The 23,675-nt window shown below is 46.9% G+C and overlaps 1 protein-coding gene across 1 annotated transcript in view; it reads left to right on the top strand.

Annotated features, from left to right (window-relative positions):
- Positions 1-355: 355 nt before the first annotated feature.
- The window catches only part of bicra (BRD4 interacting chromatin remodeling complex associated protein), a 48,018-nt gene continuing 24,698 nt past the window's right edge, over positions 356-23,675 (top strand). The window contains exons 1-5 of the mRNA XM_084148318.1: positions 356-402; positions 3,397-3,442; positions 12,286-12,331; positions 13,331-15,397; positions 21,911-22,054. Of these exons, the coding sequence (XP_084004444.1) occupies positions 3,402-3,442; positions 12,286-12,331; positions 13,331-15,397; positions 21,911-22,054 (2,298 nt within the window). The 5' untranslated portion in view covers positions 356-402; positions 3,397-3,401. The remainder of the gene's footprint in view (positions 403-3,396; positions 3,443-12,285; positions 12,332-13,330; positions 15,398-21,910; positions 22,055-23,675) is intronic.

Genomic DNA, 23,675 nt, shown 5'->3' with positions numbered 1-23,675 from the left:
TGATAATGTCTAAGTTTCTAACAGTGGATATACGCTTAAAGCTATAACAACAAAAACGCATTACAAAACTGCACACTGTTTAAATATGTTTTGTTTATTGACAGTAAAATAAAAAGGTTTGCAGCCATATAATTATCTGTATGACAGAGCATTCATTTTTAACTTGTCTAAATTGGATCATTGGCTGTTTCACGAGGATAAAGGAGTTACTATAATGGATAAACTGGCGCTCAAGGTTCATGGAAGGTTGAGGGATTTTGTCGATTGAATGCACACAAAACAATGATTTTGAACAGGCGAACCGAACGGTCCTCTATTTCCTGCCTGTAGCTGGGTCCTGTATGGAAGCCCGTGCAAGGCTGTCCTGGAGACCCCGCGCTGCCTGCACCTCTATCGTCTCGGGTGAGTTTGTTACAATGTAGCAATTTCTCTATTAATCTGAATAACTAATAATAAGCTGCAACATTTGCGTACTGCAAGCGAATTGCAAACCTCGCATCTGCCGTGATCTTAAATGCCGTAGTCCTGCACTGCGAGGCAAACCGTTTCATTTTCCAACGAATTCCCAAACATACCCCCTGGTCCAAGAGTATTCCAACATTAACTCATATTTTGCTTGCAAGGAGAGCTGGCTACGCAATTGCATTTAAGGCAAACAAAATAATGCATCGGGCAAGCTAAGATGCAACGCTACCGTGCATTACAAGTGTTTTGATACTAAACCCGCTTGTGATGTGTTTTAAATGTCAAATGTATACTATGTCGGAATCTGTGACACAAATGTTGATAGTATGTTAGCTACCTAGCAGCTAATGCTAACGAAATGGAAGCTATGCATCAAAAGGTTCAAAATAGCTAGCAGATTCAGACAAATAGACATCAAACGAACATGCGAATTATTTTAGAGGAAACCCTGTAGCTACAGGGCAAAACAATTATATGATCATGTAACTATATTAGATTCATACAACGCTAAGTGAAACCACCGAAGATAGCTATCCGCTCGCAGTGTCCCTCCATTCATATGTTGCGCACCGCTCTTCTCTGCCCTGCTGGCTGTGCAATGGCTACGACCGCTTTAGACTGCTACCAACCAACATCCTGGAGAGCGGCAAATGGAGATTTTGTCCTCTTTTATATTTCTTACACTGTTTTTTCGGCGCAAATCCGCTGCTCTCGTCTCCGCCTACCTAATCTCAGAATCTACTCTGTTAGCTACTCAACTTGTTTTTGTCGATACGGTCATAGCAGAGAGATTTTAAAACATAGCTGCTTTCAGCCAACGTCTTCGTACAGTTTACTAGTAACGTAAACATTTGGCCTCTCGGAATTTAGCAATTGTAATTATCTCTGCTTGTATAAAATATTATCTGAACATTGAATGATAACCGAGTGAGTGAAAACCGCGCGTTTTTAACCCAGAGTGTGGTTTGCTCAAAGAAGAGCATTGCATTTTATTGTGACTAGGTGGTAGTGGTGATATTAGCGATGGAAAGACCGAATCGCATCACATTTGATTGTGGTGATACTACGGGCCGAGGTGTTATGTTAATGTATGCTTAGCTTAGACTACATATACTTTTTATGGTAATGCTCAGATTGTTTTGGAGATTTTAATAGCAAGATAACTATTCAAGAGCAGTGATTTTAAGATTTCAGATCACTGATAATCAATAGGCTATGTATGTCATTAGCCCTAACGGTCTGGGTGGGACAAGTTAAATCAATCTGGAAAGTTTTTTAAATTTTTCCTGTCCTGTCAATATTTCAACCTGATTGTTTCCCCTGGTGGTTTTTAATGTGGTGAAGCTTTGCATATTTAGCTATGTTGTTTTCAAAATGCTATGTTCTGCTCAGTTCTGTGAAGAATCGTAAGTGGCTCGTTTAAGCTCGTTTGATCTTGTTCTTGATACCATGTCTTGTTTTTGAGGTGTTTTGACTGATTTCACGTCTATACTAATATTTGCTAGCTAGCAAACGTCAACCAACAACTGGAAGGATGTATTTGAGCGATAAGTGCACATTGTGCAACTTTATTTATGTTTTAATAAACATTGAGACAAAATATAGTTTACGTGTTGTCAAAAGACTAAGCCAAGCCCATCTGTTTTGCCCCATAGTTGCTCACATATTTGCAACAAAACCAACCCCTGTGCAACTATGGGGCAAAACTGAACGGGGTTGGCTTAGATTGTTGACAACACGTAAACTATATTTTGTCTCAATGTTTATTAAAACATAAATACATTTGCACAATGAGCACTTGTATCTCAAAAACTTTGTTAGTTGTTGGTTAGCTTGCTAGCGAATTTGAGCCATATTAGCGTAGACATGACATCAGTCAAAACACTTCAAAACGAGACATGGTATCAAGAACAAGATAAAACTAGCTGAAAGAACCTCCTACGATTCCCCACATGGCAGCTCCTTGTCATTGTTGCTAGCTATCTGACCATTCAGAACCATAACAATGCAAGCCTTCCGGACACATCAATGCGCGGACATCATTTTGATGACATTGTCGGCCACACAATATTTTACGTCAGGCTGTTAAAGGCCTGTGGAGTTTGTTTAGGTTGCTTCATGTTTTTCTTTTTTGGACCAATCAAGTATCGTGGTGTCACAATGCTGTGTTTAGGTTCTGAACCTTGTGACGAACATGTACTGTGGCCTAGCACCTTTGGTTGGAAGTCTGTTCCTTCCACCAGAACACAAAATGGAGATAAATACCACAACTTCCCCCTAAACGATTATCAAACTTTCAGTGCAGCCAGTTGGCTTGCCTGTGGAGGGACAGGTCTCAGTTTTCCTAGAATTAGACAGAGAGCCTCCTCGCAGCATGTCACTTGCCTGGGATGGTTGGATTCAGTGAATTTACACTGATAAAACCCCTTTTAAAGATGCACATTTGAAATGTGATATTCATGCAATAATGATCCAGTAAGACTTTGTTTGTATAGTGCCCTGTATCCCAGTTGGTAGAGCATGGCGCTTGCAACGCCAGGGTTGTGGGTTCGTTTCCCACGGGGGGCAGTATGAAAATGTGTGCATTCACTAACTGTAAGTCGCTCTGGATAAGAGCGTCTGCTAAATGACTAAAATGTAAATGTATCTTTGTATCCCATATATAGGCTACGCCTCTTGTTGATAGTATGTTGGTTTACCAAAAGGATTACACAAGCTCTGTTTGATATAGCCAACCACTTTACACTTTGTGCCCCGACTCCCCCCCCCCCCCACAACAGACAAGGCAGTATTGTCATCAGTTTGATTACCGCTATCTGTATAGAAAATCTGAAGGAAATTGTTTGTAAACATCTATTTATACTGGAGTGGTGAATATAATGATTTGATGTAATGAACTAATCATTTTTGGGGATGTGAATGTGTTTGCAGTTGACATGGACGATGAAGACGGCAGGTGCCTGCTAGATGTAATTTGGTGAGTTCATTTTATCCAAGCTGTTATGTTCATCCTCTTCAAAGTATTGATTATTATCCACTGTACACACCGTCTAGTGTACCTGGCCAAGACATTGGTTCAGTCTATGTAGCAGGCTTTGGCGGTATACCGTATATACACCTATACCGGGGTATTTTAAAATGGCCACAGGATGGTTTTTCAATACCTTGTCCGGGACAAGTAAAAAAAATTAATAATAATATTCACAATATCAAACTATTACTCGGATCAGAGAGACCAACGTTGTAATAATTTTTACATCTATTTTTCATGTGGGTCTTTATAAAGTAGGGCATCAGTGAGGATTTCCTACAATGGACAACGTGTTACAGCTGTTGATAAATAATTGATAGTAATCTGCCACATTTTATTCATGTAATTACATTAAAGATATAAGAGGGGAACATGGAACATTAAAGACCTGTGTTTAACCCTTTATCATGGTTGGTGTCTTGACGGATTTCTCCAAAATCGTGTGACACAAAACATTAATTATCTGGCCTTGCATTTATGGCAGTGTAAGTTGTCCCTATAGCATATATTAAGCATTAATCAGTTGAATTTTAACCCTGTAAGAATCCTGGATCTAGCTGTCGGACAGTTTTTTGTATATACAGTGAGGGGGGGGAAAAGTATTTGATCCCCTGCTGATTTTGTACGTTTGCCCACTGACAAAGACATGATCAGTCTACAATTTTAATGATAGGTTTATTTGAACAGTGAGAGACAGAATAACAACAAACAAATCCAGAAAAACACATGTCAAAAATTTTATAAATTGATTTGCATTTTAATGAGGGAAATAAATATTTGACCCCTCTGCAAAACATTACTCAGTACTTGGTGGAAAAACCCTTGTTGGCAATCACAGAGGTCAGACGTTTCTTGTAGTTGGCCACCAGGTTTGCACACATCTCAGGAGGGATTTTGTTCCACTCCTCTTTGCAGATCTTCTCCAAGTCATTAAGGTTTCGAGGCTGACGTTTGGCAACTCAAACCTTCAGCTCCCTCCACAGATTTTCTATGGGATTATGATCTGGAGACTGGCTAGGCCACTCCAGGACCTTAATGTGCTTCTTCTTGAGCCACTCCTTTGTTGCCTTGGCCTTGTGTTTTGGGTCATTGTCATGCTGGAATACCCATCCACGACCCATTTTCAATGCCCTGGCTGAGGGAAGGAGATTCTCACCCAAGATTTGACGGTACATGGCCCCGTCCATCGTCCCTTTGATGCGATGAAGCTGTCCTGTCCCCTTAGCAGAAAAACACCCCCAAAGCATAATGTTTCCACCTCCATGTTTGACGGTGGGGATGGTGTTCTTGGGGACATAGGCAGCATTCCTCCTCCTCCAAACATGGCAAGTTGAGTTGATGCCAAAGAGCTCGAATTTGGTCTCATCTGACCACAACACTTTCACCCAGTTCTCCTCTGAATCATTCAGATGTTCATTGGCAAACTTCAGACGGCCCTGTATATGTGCTTTCTTGAGCAGGGGGACCTTGCGGGCGCTGCAGGATTTCAGTCCTTCACGGCGTAGTGTGTTACCAATTGTTTTCTTGGTGACTATGGTCCCAGCTGCCTTGAGATCATTGACAAGATCCTCCCGTGTAGTTCTGGGCTGATTCCTCACCGTTCTCATGATCATTGCAACTCCACGAGGTGAGATCTTGCATGGAGCCCCAGGCCGAGGGAGATTGACAGTACTTTTGTGTTTCTTCCATTTGTGAATAATCGCACCAACTGTTGTCACCTTCTCACCAAGCTGCTTGGCGATGGTCTTGTAGCCCATTCCAGCCTTGTGTAGGTCTACCATCTTGTCCCTGACATCCTTGGAGAGCTCTTTGGTCTTGGCCATGATGGAGAGTTTGGAATCTGATTGATTGATTGCTTCTGTGGACAGGTGTCTTTTATACAGGTAACAAACTGAGATTAGGAGCACTCCCTTTAAGAGTGTGCTCCTAATCTCAGCTCGTTACCTGTATAAAAGACACCTGCGAGCCAGAAATCTTTCTGATTGAGAGGGGGTCAAATACTTATTTCCCTCATTAAAATGCAAATCAATTTATAACATTTTTGACATGCGTTTTTCTGGATTGTTTTGTTGTTATTCTGTCTCTCACTGTTCAAATAAAGCTACCATTAACTATAGACTGATCATTTCTTTGTCAGTGGGCAAATATACAAAATCAGCAGGGGATCAAATACTTTTTTCCCTCACTGTAGATCTCAGAAATGCAATGTAACTAGGTAACATTTCAAGTCTCCTTTAAGTTATGGGGTGAAAACGGTTTTGATGGGCTCACAAATCCCCCAAAATGTATGGGATTGCAAAATCGAATGCTTCTAACTGAAAGAGTCGCCTTACCTTGATACTTAAAACCCAAATCAATAGTGTCATTAACGTGGTTCTTCAATAATTATGCATAATACCTGTTGGATGCGCATTTGCCAGACGGATTACCACGACGTGTACTCAGAGCATGCGCGGACCAACTGGCAACTAGTCTCCTGAGTGGTGCAGTGGTCTAAGGCGCTGCATCGCAGTGCTAGCTGTGCCACTAGAGATCCTGGTTCGAATCCAGGCTCTGTCGCAGCCGGCCGCGACCGGGAGACTCATGGGCAGCGCACAATTGGCCTAGCGTTGTCCAGGGTAGGGGAGGGAATGGCCGGCAGGGATGTAGCTCAGTTGATAGAGCATGGCGTTTGCAACGCCAGGGTTGTGGGTTCGATTCCCACGGGGGACCAGTATGAAAAATAATAATTCACTAACTGTAAGTCGCTCTGGATAAGAGCGTCTGCTAAATGACTAAAATGTAAATGTAAGTGTCTTCACTGACATTTTTAACCTCTCCCTGACCCAGTCTGTAATACCTAAATGTTTCAAGCAGACCACCATAGTCCCTGTGCCCAAGAAAGTGAAGGTAACCTGCCTAAATGACTACCGCCCCGTAGCACTCACGTCTGTAGCCATGAAGGGCTTTGAAAGGCTGGTCATGGCTCACATCAACACCATCATCCCGGAAACCCTAGACCCGCTCCTATTCGCATACCACCCCAACAGATCCACAGATGACGCAATCTCAATCACACTCCACACTGCCCTTACCCACCTGGACAAAATAACACCTATGTGGGAATGCTGTTCATTGAATACAGCTCAGCGTTCAACACCATAGTGCCCACAAAGCTCATCACTAAGCTAAGGATCCTGGGACTAAACACCTCCCTCTGCAACTGGATCCTAGACTTCCTGACGGGCCGCCCCCAGGTGGTAAGGGTAGGTAACAACACATCTGCCACGCTGATCCTCAACACAGGGGCCCCTCAGGGGTGCATGCTCAGTCCCCTCCTCTACTCCTTGTTCACCCACGACTGAGTGGCCAAACATGACTCCAACACCATCATCAAGTTTGCTGACGACACAACAGTGGTAGGCCTGATCACCGACAACGATGAGACAGCCTATAGGGAGGAGGTCAGAGACCTGGTAGTGTGATGCCAGGACAACAACCTCTCCCTCAATGTGAGCAAGACAAAGGAGCTGATCGTGGACTACAGGAAAAGGAGGGCCCAACACGCCCCCATTCACATCAACAAGGCTGTAGTGTAGCGGGTCAAGAGTTTCAAGTTCCTTGGTGTCCACATCACCAAAAAACGATCATGGTCCAAACACACCAAGAAAGTTGTGAAGAGGGCACAACAATTCCTTTTCCCCTTCTGGAGACTGAAAAGATTTAGCATTGGTCCCCAGATCCTCAAACAGTTCTACAGTGGTACCATCGAGAGCATCCTGATCGGTTGCATCACTGCCTGGTATGGCCCTAAAAATTGTCAAAGACTCCAGCCACCCTAGTCATAGACTGTTCTCTCTGCTACCGCACGGCAAGCGGTACCGGAGCGCCAAGTCTAGGTCCAAAAGGCTTCTTAACAGCTTCTACCCCCAAGCCATAAGACTAATGAACAATTAATCAAATGGCCACCCGGACTATTTACATTGCCCCCCCCCCCCCCCCCTCCCCCTGCTACTCGCTGTTTATGATCTATGCATAATAACCTCAACTAACCTGTACCCCCGCACATTGACTCGGTACCGGTACCCCCTGTGTACAGCCTCGTTATTTTATTGTTGCTTTTTATTAGATTTGTTACTTTATTTTATTTAGTAAATATTTTCTTAACTCTATTTTCTTAAAACTGCTTTGTTGGTTAAGGGCTTGTAAGTAAGCATTTCACTGTAAGGTCTACACCTGTTGTATTCGGCGCATGTGACAAATAACATTTGACGAACAGCTGTTGTGAGTGCGATGCAACAACAGCCCAAGTTCTGGAAAAAAGTGTCCGCGAGGAATATCCAGAAAATGTTGGTGTCTCGTTTGTTACGCGGTAAAGACAGGTTGTGACTGGATCCACGATGGATCTGATATCCCTAGCAAATTGATGTTGATCATCTGTTGTTGTCTGCTTGATTTACAGCAGGGTCTCGTCAGATTTAACAGAAAAGGCTCGGATTGGACACAGTCTACTGTGCGCAATTGTGTAGGATAGACTATTGCGCAACACCCAACACATTTTTACATTTTAGTCGTTTAGCAGACGCTCTTATCCAGAGCGACTTACAGTTAGTGAGTGCATACATTTTTCATACTGGCCCCCCGTGGGAATTGAACCCACAACCGAACCCACAACCCTGGCGTTGCAAACGCCATGCACTACCATCCACTACCATCCACTACCATCCACTACCATGCACTACCATCCACTACCATCCACTACCATCCACTACCATGCTCTACCATCCACTACCATCCACTACCATCCACTACCATCCACTACCATGCACTACCATGCACTACCATCCACTACCATCCACTACCATCCACTACCATCCTCTACCATCCTCTACCATCCACTACCATCCACTACCATCCACTACCATCCACTACCATGCACTACCATGCTCTACCATGCACTACCATGCACTACCATCCACTACCATCCTCTACCATCCACTACCATCCACTACCATCCACTACCATCCACTACCATGCACTACCATCCACTACCATCCACTACCATCCACTACCATCCACTACCATGCTCTACCATGCTCTACCATGCTCTACCATGCTCTACCATCCACTACCATCCACTACCATCCACTACCATCCACTACCATCCACTACCATCCACTACCATGCACTACCATCCACTACCATGCACTACCATGCACTACCATGCACTACCATGCACTACCATGCACTACCATGCACTACCATGCACTACCATGCACTACCATGCACTACCATCCACTACCATCCTCTACCATCCACTACCATCCACTACCATCCACTACCATGCACTACCATGCTCTACCATGCTCTACCATGCTCTACCATGCACTACCATGCACTACCATGCACTACCATGCTCTACCATCCTCTACCATCCTCTACCATCCTCTACCATCCTCTACCATCCTCTACCATCCTCTACCATCCACTACCATCCACTACCATGCTCTACCATGCACTACCATGCACTACCATGCACTACCATGCACTACCATGCACTACCATGCACTACCATGCACTACCATGCTCTACCATCCACTACCATCCACTACCATCCACTACCATCCACTACCATCCACTACCATCCACTACCATCCACTACCATGCACTACCATGCACTACCATGCTCTACCATCCACTACCATCCTCTACCATCCTCTACCATCCACTACCATGCACTACCATCCACTACCATCCACTACCATCCACTACCATCCACTACCATGCTCTACCATGCTCTACCATGCTCTACCATCCACTACCATCCACTACCATCCTCTACCATCCACTACCATCCACTACCATGCACTACCATCCACTACCATGCACTACCATGCACTACCATGCACTACCATGCACTACCATGCTCTACCATCCACTACCATCCACTACCATCCACTACCATGCTCTACCATCCTCTACCATCCTCTACCATCCACTACCATCCACTACCATCCACTACCATCCTCTACCATGCTCTACCATCCACTACCATGCACTACCATGCACTACCATGCACTACCATGCACTACCATGCACTACCATGCACTACCATGCACTACCATGCACTACCATGCACTACCATCCACTACCATGCTCTACCATGCACTACCATCCACTACCATCCACTACCATCCACTACCATCCACTACCATGCACTACCATGCACTACCATCCACTACCATCCTCTACCATCCACTACCATCCACTACCATGCACTACCATCCACTACCATCCACTACCATGCTCTACCATCCACTACCATGCTCTACCATGCTCTACCATCCACTACCATGCACTACCATCCACTACCATCCACTACCATCCACTACCATCCACTACCATGCTCTACCATCCACTACCATCCACTACCATCCACTACCATGCTCTACCATCCACTACCATCCACTACCATCCACTACCATCCACTACCATCCACTACCATCCACTACCATCCACTACCATCCACTACCATCCACTACCATCCTCTACCATCCTCTACCATGCTCTACCATGCTCTACCATCCACTACCATCCACTACCATCCACTACCATCCACTACCATCCACTACCATCCTCTACCATGCACTACCATGCACTACCATGCTCTACCATGCTCTACCATGCTCTACCATGCACTACCATGCACTACCATGCACTACCATCCACTACCATCCACTACCATCCACTACCATCCACTACCATCCACTACCATGCTCTACCATCCACTACCATCCACTACCATCCACTACCATCCACTACCATCCACTACCATCCACTACCATCCACTACCATCCACTACCATGCACTACCATCCACTACCATGCACTACCATGCACTACCATCCACTACCATCCACTACCATCCACTACCATGCACTACCATCCACTAGCATGCACTACCATGCTCTACCATCCACTACCATGCTCTACCATCCACTACCATCCACTACCATCCACTACCATGCACTACCATACTCTACCATGCACTACCATGCTCTACCAACTGAGCTATTCCTATTCAGGATACAATGACAACAAATAACAGCCTAGTGGGCTTCTTCACAATATGATCAGGTATAATAACAGGACAAATACGTTTTGGTTTCCATGTTACACCTGCGATTTTAAACAATACTAGGGGCCTGAAGTAGCCTACTGAACTTGAATTTGGAGTACTGGAATAAGCCTACCTTGAAAACCAGATATTTCCTCATCCTTGTTATTATTGTAGGAAATGTGTAAGTTCTCCTGCTCCCTTTTTATAATTATCCGTGATTTCATTTTTAACTTGTTTTTGTGAGACGTGGCCACTTTGGTTTGTTTCCCGCCACTTCAATTGAAGGGTGTGGCGCTACTCTGTTGCGGTAAAATCATGTGAGGTTATTATGAGGTCGACAACATCTAATGCCTGGCTTCAACTTGGCTTTCCATACTATTCTCACATTTTAGAATGTAATAATAATTTGAATATGAATGCATTGGCAAGGCCTAAAACATTAATTATTCTTAAAGTAATAATGCTTTTTTCTCCATATATTAGGGCCTATATGTACAATTATATAAATTATACAATTGTATAACATTGAGGTCCTTGAAAATTACAATGAAGTGCTTCAAAAAGTCTGTATGAACCCTGCTTAAAAACTGTCTAGTCCTATGTTGTTGTGTAGGTGGATTAATGAGCATATATACCTCTACATAACGAGGAATAATGATTTTATATATATATATATATACACATACAAATCATTATATTTTTGTTTCAATCCATTTTGAAATGTTGATGTCACACATTGGCCCAATTACAGAGTTCCAAACTGCCTCTGGAAGCAACGTCAGCAGAATAACTATTCTTCGGGAGCTTCACAAAATGGGTTTCCATGGCCGAGCAGCCGCACACAAGCCTAAGATCACCATGCGCAATGCCAAGTGTCGGCTGGAGTGGTGTAAAGCTCGCCGCCATTGGCAGTGCCTTCAGAAAGTATTCATACACCTTGACCTCTTCCACTTTTTGTTGCGTTACAGCCTAAATTCAAAGATGGATTAAATAAAAAAAAATCTCACCCAGCTACACACAATAACCCATAATGACAGTGAAAACATGTTTTTAGAAATGTTTGCAAATGTATTGAAAATGAAATACTAAAATACCCTATACAGTACCGTTCAAACGTTTGGGGTCACATAAATGTCCTTGTTTTTCCCGAAAGAAAATCTTTTTTTTTTTGTCCATTTAAAATAACATCAAATTAATCCGAAATACAGTGTAGACATTGTTCATGTTGTAAATGGCTATTGTAGCTGGAAACAGCAGATTTTTAATGGAATATCTACATAGGCGTACAGAGGCCCATTATCAGCAACCATCAGTCCTGTGTTCCAATGGCACGCTGTGTTTGCTAATCCAAGTTTATCATTTTAAAAGGCTAATTGATCATTAGAAAATCCTTTTGCAATTATGTTAGCACAGCTGAGAACTGTTGTGCTGATTTAAAGAAGCAATAAAACTGGCCTTTTTGAGACTAGTTGAGGATCTGAAGCATCAGCAATTGTGGGTTCGATTACAGGCTCAAAATGGCCCCTTGTGAACTTAGCCAGTAATACTGTAAATCCCAGGATGAGAGAAGGACGGTGTGACGATATGAACATCTGGATACCGCCCAACCCTACTAGGTAGGATACTGGGGCAATAGATGTGACCTCAATAAGTTATGTCTGTCTGTCTGACCGATGTTCCTCTCTCCACAGTGACCCAGAAGCACTCAACGATTTTCTTCATGGATCAGAGATCCATGTAAGTTGCTGCTATTTCCCTACAAAGATGGTTATGATGCCTCTGTTGTACTGGCCAAGCTAAGGAGTTACCTGGATTGTGTTTCATAGCAGTCGGCTTGACTCTTGAGGATGGGGTGTGGTTGACTTCCTAGCACCAGATAACAGCTAACAGAACACAGGCTACTTCTCTTGGGCATGGCGACAGGGAATCATTGAGTTCAACAAGCACACTGGCTACCCCACACACACACACACACACACACACACACCTTGTGCACACACACACACACCTCCCCGTCCCTCTCTAAGGAGGTTTTCTGTGTCCATGGATCTGCTACTGCTTATGGTTTCTTGCTTTATGATTTCAACCCTGCCTTTTCACCTTATTAAGCCAAAATGACCAGGTACTAATCTAACACTAGCCCTCTTCTGCTTTGGTTCCTTCTTTCCTTTTCTCCCTCCCTCCCTCCCTCTCACCTCTAATACACTCTGCTACCCCTCTTCCATACCGGGTCACTGGTGGGTTTGTCTGTCTGTCTCTATCCCTGTCTGTCTGCATTTTTGGCTGTCATTGTGGCGTGTGCCTCCCCGCCGGCCTGTTTGTCTGTCGTTCTGTCTCTATCTGTCCTATCCTGGCTGTGTCTGTCTGTAGCTGGACACTGACGACCTTTTGGATGGCTCTAGCGACCCCTCCAGCTCGTACTTCTCTTCCGCTGGGGTGAGTAACGGCCCTTCCCCACTCTGACCTCTGACCCTCCTGTCTCCATTCATACATGTAGCATGCATCTCTCGCTCCCACCCTGCCACCCTACCCTTCCAGTAACATACATCCACACACACCAAGCTCTGATGCCCCTGGGCTGGTTGGTAGGAGCCATAACACTATGGGGTTCTAGGGGGCCTGTCCAGGCTCAGTTCAACTCAACCCATTCCTTCCCATCTCATCTCTACTCAGCTTTCCTCCTCCTCCCATCACAGAGCTTCACTGTTCTTCCTTCCCCCTCTCTCTCCTTCATAGTGCCACGTTCCAGAGGTTCCGCCCCCAGTCCAGCTGTCGTCCAATGAGCAGCCAGGCCTGCCCCGGGTCAGCGTGGACCTGGACTTCCTGGAAGATGATGTCATCCTGGGCGGGTCGCCGGGCGACAACTGTAGCAGTGCCATCGGCGACAACGACATGGAGCCATGTGACATCCTGCAGCAGAGCCTGGCGGAGGCCAACATTACAGAGCAGAGCCTGCAGGAGGCCGACATTACAGAGCAGAGCCTGCAGGAGGCCGAGGCAGAGCTGGACCTGGACTCCTTCGACCTCACCATGCCTGGCCTGACTCAGGTGGTCCAGACGCTGCCCTGTACAGACGGCCTGACTGGGCCTGGAGGGACCGCTGTGGGGGTTGGGCTCCCCATCTTCTCTGGAGCTCCAGGCGCCACCGCCACCCCTACCCAGGCCACAGCTGACATGCTGGGCTCAGTGCTGGCCCAACAGGGCCTCCAGTTTGGGCCCCAGGTCATGAACAAGGCCCAGGCCATCAGTATGCAGCCCTTCATGCAGCAGGTGGCAGGCCTGGGTAACGTCACCCTCCAGGCTCTACCTAACGGCTGCCAGTCAGGACACCTGGGACTGGGGCAGATACAGGTGATGAGCCAGCCCACTGTGATGACTATGAACCAGTCAGGGCAGCCCACTGTGATGACTATGAACCAGTCAGGGCAGCCCACTGTGATGACTATGAACCAGTCAGGGCAGCCCACTGTGATGACTATGAACCAGTCAGGACAGCCCATCCTGGCCAAGTCTATGGGAGGCTACCAGCTGCACCAGCCTGGCCCCGAGGCGCAGGGGGCAGGGGTGCAGGGCGGACTGGGAGGGGGACTTCTGATCCAAGGGGGCAAAGCCACTCTGGGATCTCCAGCTTTAAACGGCCCGGCGGTGTGTGTCGGCAGCACTAACAGTGGCAGTAGCACCATGACTGCTGCTGGAGCCTTGGTTGGGTTCAGTAGCCCCGGACTGGGCCAACATGGGCAGAACCAGCCCCAAGGACAGATCATGCAGAACTTGATCATCCAGCGAACCCCGACCCCCATCCAGCCCAAACCCCCCCAGGGGGGCGCAGCCATCCAGCCCAAACTGTTCAAGCAGCAGCAGCAGCAGGCCCAGGCCCACGTCCTCCAGAACGATGCCAACAAGGCCCTTGGGGTGCAGCAGGTCCCTGTCTCCGCTGCCCAGAATGTAGCCTTCCTGACAGGCAAGCCTGGCTCTAACATGGTCCTGACCTCCCAGTCGGGAGTCCCCCAGCAGGCTCTGTTCAAACAGCAGACATCCCACCACCCCTCTGGGAAAGCCCTCAGTGTCCACCTCCTCAACCAGCCCGGCAGCATCATGCTGGGGGGGCAGAACCACCAGTTCCTCCTGCCGCAGCAGCTAGCCGGGGGACAGATCCTCACGCAGCACCCTGGGGGCCACATCATCACCTCCCAGGGGCCTGGGGGCCAGCTGATAGCCAACCAGATCCTGGCTCAGCACCAGAACATCAACCTGGGCCAGGTGCTGACGTCTCAGGGCCACCCTCTGCTCCAGGGCCACATCCAGCTGCAGCCGGGGCAGATGGGACATCAGCTCTTCCAGATGCCGGTCACCCTCTCCCAGAGCCAGACCCACACGGTCACTGGCCACCAGGCCCACACAGTGATCCAGGGCATGCCCTTGCAGAACTCCCTGACCATGCTGAGCCAGGTGGAGGGGGTGAGTCCTGCCGTCAGCCTGCAGCCTGCTCTGCAGCCGCAGCCGGGGGGCGTTCCCAGCAGCGGCATGGGCGGGGCGGCTGCCATGGCACAGGGCCAGCCTGGGGAGAGTGGGAGCTGTACAGATCAGGCAGCCCACCCTGGACAACCCCCTCAGCACTCCTCCATCCTCTCTATGCAGGCTGGGCCCTCTGTCTCTGTCCCCTCCTCCTCTTCTCCATCCTTATCTGTGTCCACCACATCAGCCCAGCAGCAGCACAGCCCTGGGAGCAGGGTGCTCTTCACAGGGCCCCAGGGCTCCAGCATGATCCTCAGCCAGGAACAACTCCAGATGTTCCTCCAGCAGGTCAGTATGGCCCAGCCTCTACCTCTCCCTCTCCTCCCTACGTCTCCTCTCCTCCTCTCTCCCTCTCCTCCTCTCCACCTCTTCCTCTCCTCCCTACGTCTCCTCTCCTCCTCTCTCCCTCTCCTCCTCTCCACCTCTACCTCTCCTCTTCTCTATCTCTACTCCTCTTTACCTTTACCTCTCCCTATATCTCTCCCTCTTTACCTCTCCCTCTCCTCTCTACGTCTCCCTCTCCTCTCTACGTCTCCCTCTCCTCTCTACGTCTCCCTCTCCTCTCTACGTCTCCCTCTCCTCTCTACGTCTCCCTCTCCTCTCTACGTCTCCCTCTCCTCTCTACGTCTCCCTCTCCTCTCTACCTCTCCCCTCTCCTCTCTACCTCTCCCTCTCCTCTCTACGTCTCCCTCTCCTCTCTACGTCTCCCTCTCCCTCTCCTCTCTACGTCTCCCTCTCCCCTCTCCCTCTCCTCTCTACGTCTCCCTCTCCTCCCTACGTCTCCCTCTCCTCTCTACGTCTCCCTCTCCTCTCTACGTCTCCCTCTCCTCTCTACGTCTCCCTCTCCTCTCTACGTCTCCCTCTCCTCTCTACGTCTCCGTCTCCTCCCTACGTCTCCCTCTCCTCCCTACGTCTCCCTCTCCTCTCTACGTCTCCCTCTCCTCTCTACGTCTCCCTCTCCTCTCTACGTCTCCCTCTCCTCTCTACGTCTCCCTCTCCTCTCTACCTCTCCTCTCTACGTCTCCCTCTCCCTCTCCTCCCTACGTCTCCCTCTCCTCCCTACGTCTCCCTCTCCTCTCTACCTCTCCCCTCTCCTCTCTACCTCTCCCCTCTCCTCTCTACCTCTCCCCTCTCCTCTCTACCTCTCCCCTCTCCTCTCTACCTCTCCCCTCTCCTCTCTACCTCTCCCCTCTCCTCTCTACCTCTCCCCTCTCCTCTCTACGTCTCCCCTCTCCTCTCTACGTCTCCCTCTCCCCTCTCCCTCTCCTCCCTACCTCTCCCTCTCCTCCCTACGTCTCCCTCTCCTCCCTACCTCTCCCTCTCCTCCTCTCTCCCTCACCTCTACTTCTCTTTACCTTTACCTCTCCCTCTCTCCCTTTACCTCTCCCTCTCTACCTCTCTATTTCTACCTTTCTACTTGGGCTGTGTCGTTCATGACATTTTGTCAGCCGGTTATTGTCATGCAAAAGTCTGCCGGTCTCACGGTAATTTACCGTTAATTAACATAAACACGTTTAGCATGTCCTAGCCTCCACGCTGATGCACGCCTTTGGAACATCTTCATTTTAGAACGTCTAATAAATCAATTGAATATACACCATCACAATAAATCCATAACTTATTTTATTAAGGTCTAAAGAAACATTATGATATGAAGAAAACGTATTTCAGAAGAACAGAATATGAGTTGGCCTACTGTCTGTTATCTGGCTATGCTCCATGCCATAGGCTGGAGGCTTGTTCATTTAGCTGACAAGATATGCTTATAAGTCCCCATGCCCTTATTTTATATTATATGATTTTATAGTAAGAAGAATATAATTTAACTTAGCTAAATAAAATAGAAAGGATATTATTCCCATTACGGAGCGAGAGTGCACATATGAAGTGGCTATGTTGAGCGTAAAAGTGATTATTTGAAATAGCTCCTATATGCTAGATTTTGTGTTATTTGGCAACTTTAGTTGTGAATTATACAAACATTAGAATGCCTTAGAAATCAAAAGATATCTGGGCTGCATGATGATATATGGGCTGCATGATGATATATGGGCTGCATGATGATATATGGGCTGCATGATGATATCTGGGCTGCATGATGATATATGGGCTGCATGATGATATCTGGGCTGCATGATGATATCTGGGCTGCATGATGATATCTGGGCTGCATGATGATATCTGGGCTGCATGATGATATCTGGGCTGCATGATGATATCTGGGCTGCATGATGATATCTGGGCTGCATGATGATATCTGGGCTGCATGATGATATCTGGGCTGCATGGTGATATCTGGGCTGCATGGTGATATCTGGGCTGCATGATGATATCTGGGCTGCATGATGATATCTGGGCTGCATGATGATATCTGGGCTGCATGGTGATATCTGGGCTGCATGGTGATATCTGGGCTGCATGGTGATATCTGGGCTGCATGATGATATCTGGGCTGCATGATGATATCTGGGCTGCATGATGATATCTGGGCTGCATGATGATATCTGGGCTGCATGATGCGACTATTGGCTTCTGATGATTTGAGAAAGCTCCTTGCTTCAGGCTGCACACGCTGTTCTCTCATCAAGTCATCATATTTTCACCCAGCAGACTATTCTCAATTTAATCTTGTCTTTACTAATATGTAAAATTAGTTTTGATTTAGAATGGCCCATTTATGAAATGAGCAGGAACAGGGGCAAGAAAAAAAAATACATGCCATCCGTATGCAATCGAATAGTGAATGGAGGCCTCCAGTACATTTTTCACTCATGTCAGGTAGGCTACTGTAGTTATTTTGCTGCGGGACAGGTGATATTCCGCCTAAAACATGAAACATTACATAATACAGAACGTTAATAGACAAGAACAGCTCAAGGACAGAACTACATATATACATGTTTTAAAAAGGCTCACGTAGCCTACATATCAATACAGACACACAAACTATCTAGGTCAAATAGGGGAGAGGCGTTGTGCCGTGAGGTGTTGCTTTATCAGTTTTTTTTAAACCAGGTTTGCTGTTTATTTGAGCAATATGAGATGGAACGGAGTTCCATGCAATAATGGCTCTGTATAATACTGTACGCTTTCTTGAATTTGTTCTGTATTTGGGGACTGTGAAAAGACCCCTGGTGGCATATCTGGTGGGATAAGTGTGTGTCTCATAGCTGTGTTTATTAATAATAATAATAATACGCCATTTAGCAGACACTTTTATCCAAAGCGACTTAGTCATGTGTGCATACATTTTTACGTATGGGTGGTCCCGGGGATCAAACCTACTACCCTGGCATTACAAGCGCCATGCTCTACCAATTGAGCTACAGAGGACCACAGTTGACTATGCAAACAATTTGGGATTTTCAACACATTAATGTTTCTTATAAAAAATAAGAAGTGATGCAGTCAGTCTTTCCTCAACTCTTAGCCAAGAGAGGCTGGCATGCATAGTATTAATATTAACCCTCTGATTACAATGAAGAGCAAGACGTGCAGCTCTGGGGTCTTTCTTTGCAGCACTCAACCACATGACTGGACAATAATCAAGATAAGACAAAACTAGAGCCTGCAGAACTTGCTTTTTGGAGTGTAGTGTCAAAAAAGCAGAGCATCTCTTTATTACGGACAGACCTCTCCCCATCTTTACAACCATTGAATCTATATGTTTTGACCATGATAGTTTACAATCTAAGGTAACGCCAAGTAATTTAGTCTCCTCAACTTGTTCAACAGCCACACCGTTCATTACCAGATTCAGCTGAGGTCTAGAGCTTAGGGAATGATTTGTACCAAATACAATGCTCTTAGTTTTAGAGATGTTCAGGACCAGTTTATTAGTGGCCACCCACTCCAAAACAGACTGAAACTCTTTAAGGGTTTCAGTGACTTCTTAGCTGTGGTTGCTGATGCGTATATGGTTGAATCATCAGCATACATGGACACACATGCTTTGTTTAATGCCAGTGGCAGGTCATTGGTAAAAATAGAAAGAGTGGAGGGCCTAGAGAGCTGCCCTGTGGTACACCACACTTTACATGTTTGACATTAGAGAAGCTTCCATTAAAGAAAACCCTTTTGAGTTATATTAGATAGATAGCGCTGAATCTACAATATGGAAGAGTTTTAAAGCCATAACACAAGTTTTTTCAAGAACAGGTTATGGTCAATAATATCAAAGGCTGCACTGAAATCTAACAGGACAGCTCCCACAATCTTCTTATTATCAATTTATTTCAACCAATCAGTAATTTGTGTCAGTGCAGTACATGTTGAGTGCCCTTCCCTATAAGCATGCTGAAAGTCTGTTAATTCTCTCCTCTCCACCTCTCTCCCCTCTACCTCTCCTTCCTTCCTTCCTCTCCCGCTCTTCTCTACCTCTCCCGCTCTTCTCTACCTCCCCACTCCCCTCTACCTCTCCCCTCTCCCCTCTCCCCTCTCCCCTCTACCTCTCCTCTCTCCCTCTCCTCTCTCCCCTCTCCCCTCTACCTCTCCCCTCTACCTCTCCCCTCTACCTCTCCCCTCTACCTCTCCCCTCTACCTCTCCCCTCTACCTCTCCCCTCTACCCTCTCCCCTCTACCCTCTCCTCTCTCCCCTCTCCCCTCTATCTCTCCTCTCTACCTCTCCCGCTCTTCTCTACCTCCCCACTCCCCTCTACCTCTCCCCTCTCCCCTCTACCTCTCCTCTCTACCTCTCCCCTCTACCTCTCCCCTCTACCTCTCCCCTCTACCTCTCCCCTCTACCTCTCCCCTCTACCTCTCCCCTCTACCTCTCCCCTCTCCCCTCTCCCCTCTCCCCTCTACCTCTCCTCTCTACCTCTCCTCTCTACCTCTCCTCTCTACCTCTACAGTGCCTTGCAAAAGTATTCACCCCCCTTGGTGTTTTTCCTATTTTGTTGCAGTACAACCTGTAATTCTAAATGGATTTCTATTTGGATTTCATGTAATGGACATACACAAAATAGTCCAAATTGGTGAAGTGAAGTGAAATGAAAAAAATAAAAAAAGTTAAGAAAAAGTGGTGCGTGCATATGTATTCACCCCCTTTGCTATGAAGCCCCTAAATAAGATCTGGTGCAACCAATTACCTTCAGAAGTCACATAATTAGTTAGATTGCACACAGGTGGACTTTAAGTGTCACATGATCTGTCACATGATCTCAGTATATATACTTCTGTTCTGAAAGGCCCCAGAGTCTGCTAAACCACTAAGCAAGGGGCACCACCAAGCAAGCAGCACCATGAAGACCAAGGAGCTCTCCAAACAGGTCAGGGACAAAGTTGTGGAGAAGTACAGATCAGGGTTGGGTTATAAAAAAATATTAGAAACTTTGAACATCCCACGGAGCACCATTTAAATCCATTATTTAAAAATGCAAAGAATATGGCACCACAACAAACCTGGCAAGAGAGGGCCACCCACCAAAACTCACGGACCAGGCGAGGAGAGCATTAATCAGAGAGGCAACAAAGAGACCAAAGATAACCCTGAAGGAGCTGCAAAGCTCCACAGCGGAGATTGGATTATCTGTCCATAGGACCACTTTAAGCCATAGGGCAGCGCACAATTGGCCCAGGCATGTCCGGGTTTGGCCGGTGTAGGCCGTCATTGTAATTTTTTTTTCTTCTTAAATGTCTTGCCTAGTTAAATAAAGGTTAAATAAAAAAAAGCTGTACACTCCACAGAGCTGGGCTTTACGAAAGAGTGGGCAGAAAAAAGCCATTGCTTAAAGAAAATAATAAGCAAACGTGTTTGGTGTATGCCAAAAGGCATGTGTGAGACTCCCCAAACATATGGAAGAAGGTACTCTGGTCAGATGAGACTAAATTTGAGCTTTTTGGCCATCAAGGAAAATGCTATGTCTGGCGCAAACCCAACACCTCTCATCACCCTGAGAACACCATCCCCACAGTGAAGCATGGTGGTGGCATCATCATGCTATGGGGATGTTTTTCATCGGCAGGGACTGGGAAACTGGTCAGAATTGAAGGAATGATGGATGGCGCTAAATACAGGGAAATTCTTGAGGGAAACCTGTTTCAGTCTTCCAGAGATTTGAGACTGAGACGGAGGTTGACCTTCCAGCAGGACAATGACCCTAAGCATACTGCTAAAGCAACACTCGAGTGGTTTAAGGGGAAACATTTAAATGTCTTGGAATGGCCTAGTCAAGGCCTAGACCTCAATCCAATTGAGAATCTGTGGTATGACTTAAAGATTGCTGTACACCAGCGGAACCCATCCAACTTGAAGGAGCTGGAGCAGTTTTGCCTTGAAAAATTGGCAAAAATCCCAGTAGCTAGATGTGCCAAGCTTATAGAGACATACCCCAAGAGACTTGCAGCTGTAATTGCTGCAAAAGGTGTCTCTACAAAGTATTGACTTTGGGGGGGTGAATAGTTATGCACGCTCAAGTTCTGTTTTTTTTGTCATATTTCTTGTTTGTTTCACAAGAAAAAATATTTTGCATCTTCAAAGTGGTAGGCATGAGGCATGTTGTGTTAATCTGATAAAATGATACAACCCCCCCCAAAAAATCACTTCACAAGCCTCTGTACCTCTCCTCCTCTACCCCTCCATCTCTCTTTTGGCATTGTGTTGTTGATCTGAAGTGAACAGTTAACATTGGCCAACTAGATAACAGAGTGATGCATCATGGGTGATGGACTGATACCATGGTGCCCTGGTCTGACCTACCTACCTCTGGTTTACTATTTTACTCCCCCCTCCTCCATCTCCCTCCCTCCCTCATCCCTCTCTCTCCTCCCTTTCTTCCTGACTCGTTAATGTGCCCATGTCAGGACCAGCGACAGACAGAGAATGACCCCGCCCCCTCTGTCTCAGTGGGCGTGCCAGCATCCGTTATCGTCAGCTGCAACAGCAGCTCTGGCCACACACCCTCGGGTCTTGACAGCCAATTAGCTGAGGCAGCAGTGGTAAACCAGGTAGACAACACGCCCCTTTATGCTAAGCCCCACCCCATGTTGCTGCCACTGCCACTCTGCGTTAGGATGTCGCCTATCTGTACCAGCAGGCCTCTCTCACTCGGTCTCTGACTCGGTCTCTGACTCTGACTCTCTCTGACTCTCTCTCACTCGGTCTCTGACTGTCTCTGACTCGGTCTCTGACTCTGTCTTTGACTCTGACTGTGACTCTGACTCGGTCTCTGTCTTTGACTCTGTCTTTGACTCTGTCTTTGACTCGGTCTCTGACTCGGTCTCTGACTCGGTCTCTGACTCGGTCTCTGACTCGGTCTCTGACTGACTCGGTCTCTGACTGACTCGGTCTCTGACTGACTCGGTCTCTGACTCGGTCTCTGACTGACTCTGACTCGGTCTCTGTCTCTGACTCTGTCTTTGACTCTGTCTCTGTCTTTGACTCTGTCTCTGTCTTTGACTCTGTCTCTGACTGACTCTAACTGTCTGACTGACTCGGTCTCTGACTGTGACTGACTCTGTCTCTGACTCGGTCTCTGTCTCTGACTGTGACTGACTCTGTCTCTGACTCGGTCTCTGTCTCTGACTGTGACTGACTCGGTCTCTGACTCGGTCTCTGTCTCTGTCTTTGACTCTGACTATCTCTGACTCTGTCTCTGCACGTTTTGTTTCCTCTCTAAATCACCATGCCAGTCCATTGTCATAACCTCACTTTCTTTAGCTATTCACCCTCACGTCTCTGTCGCTTGCGTTTGGGTGATTCTGGAGTGGGTTTCTAGCCCTGCTTTTTCCTGTCACTGCATGTTCTGTCTCTAAGTCAGGGATTTTCTGTCTGCATGCGTCCTCTTGGTTCTCTGTGTTGGTACGTTAGTCAGAGGTCTGTCTGTGTCTCTGTCTCACCCTCTCCAGTCATGGAGATGCATTACTGAAAATGTCCTATTAGTATGGATTATAGTGGGTTGTCTATAATATGGTTGTGGAAGCATGCTAGATGTAATTACATTTCCTGTATTATAAACCATCTAGAGATAAAAATATGATCAAACATGCATGTGTTCCTGAATATTACATCACTACTGATGGAAAGCACAGTGGTGTATTTATCTCATCTTAGAATACTAGACCTGTCATATCTCATCTTAGAATACTAGACCTGTCATATCTCATCTTAGAATACTAGACCTGTCATATCTCATCTTAGAATACTAGACCTGTCATATCTCATCTGTCTCGGTCTCTTCTCTTAGCATGGCATGACCCATCTAGTCAACTGACTCACTCCTCTCCTCTCTGCTCCCCTCTCCTCCGGCCTTCTGCTCCTCTCTGCTCCCCTCTCTGCTCCCCTCTCCTCTCTGCTCCCCTCTCCTCTCTGCTCCCCTCCCCTCCTTTTCCTCCTCTCTGCTCCCCTCTCCTCCTCCTCTCTGCTCCCCTCTCCTCCTCCTCTCTGCTCCCCTCTCCTCCTCCTCTCTGCTCCCCTCTCCTCCTCCTCCTCTCTGCTTCCCCTCTCCTCCTCCTCCTCTCTGCTTTCCTCCTCCTCCTCTCTGCTCCCCTCTCCTCCTCCTCCTCCTCTCCGCTCCCCTCTCCGCTCCCCTCTCCTCCTCCTCTACTCCCCTCTCCTCCTCCTCTCTGC

The sequence above is a fragment of the Coregonus lavaretus genome (genome assembly GCF_964263955.1).
Source record: "Coregonus lavaretus genome assembly, chromosome: 30".
NCBI classification, from domain to species: Eukaryota; Metazoa; Chordata; class Actinopteri; order Salmoniformes; family Salmonidae; genus Coregonus; species Coregonus lavaretus.
The sequence above is the reverse complement of the archived record's forward strand: the minus strand, read 5'-3'. Positions and strand labels throughout refer to the sequence as shown.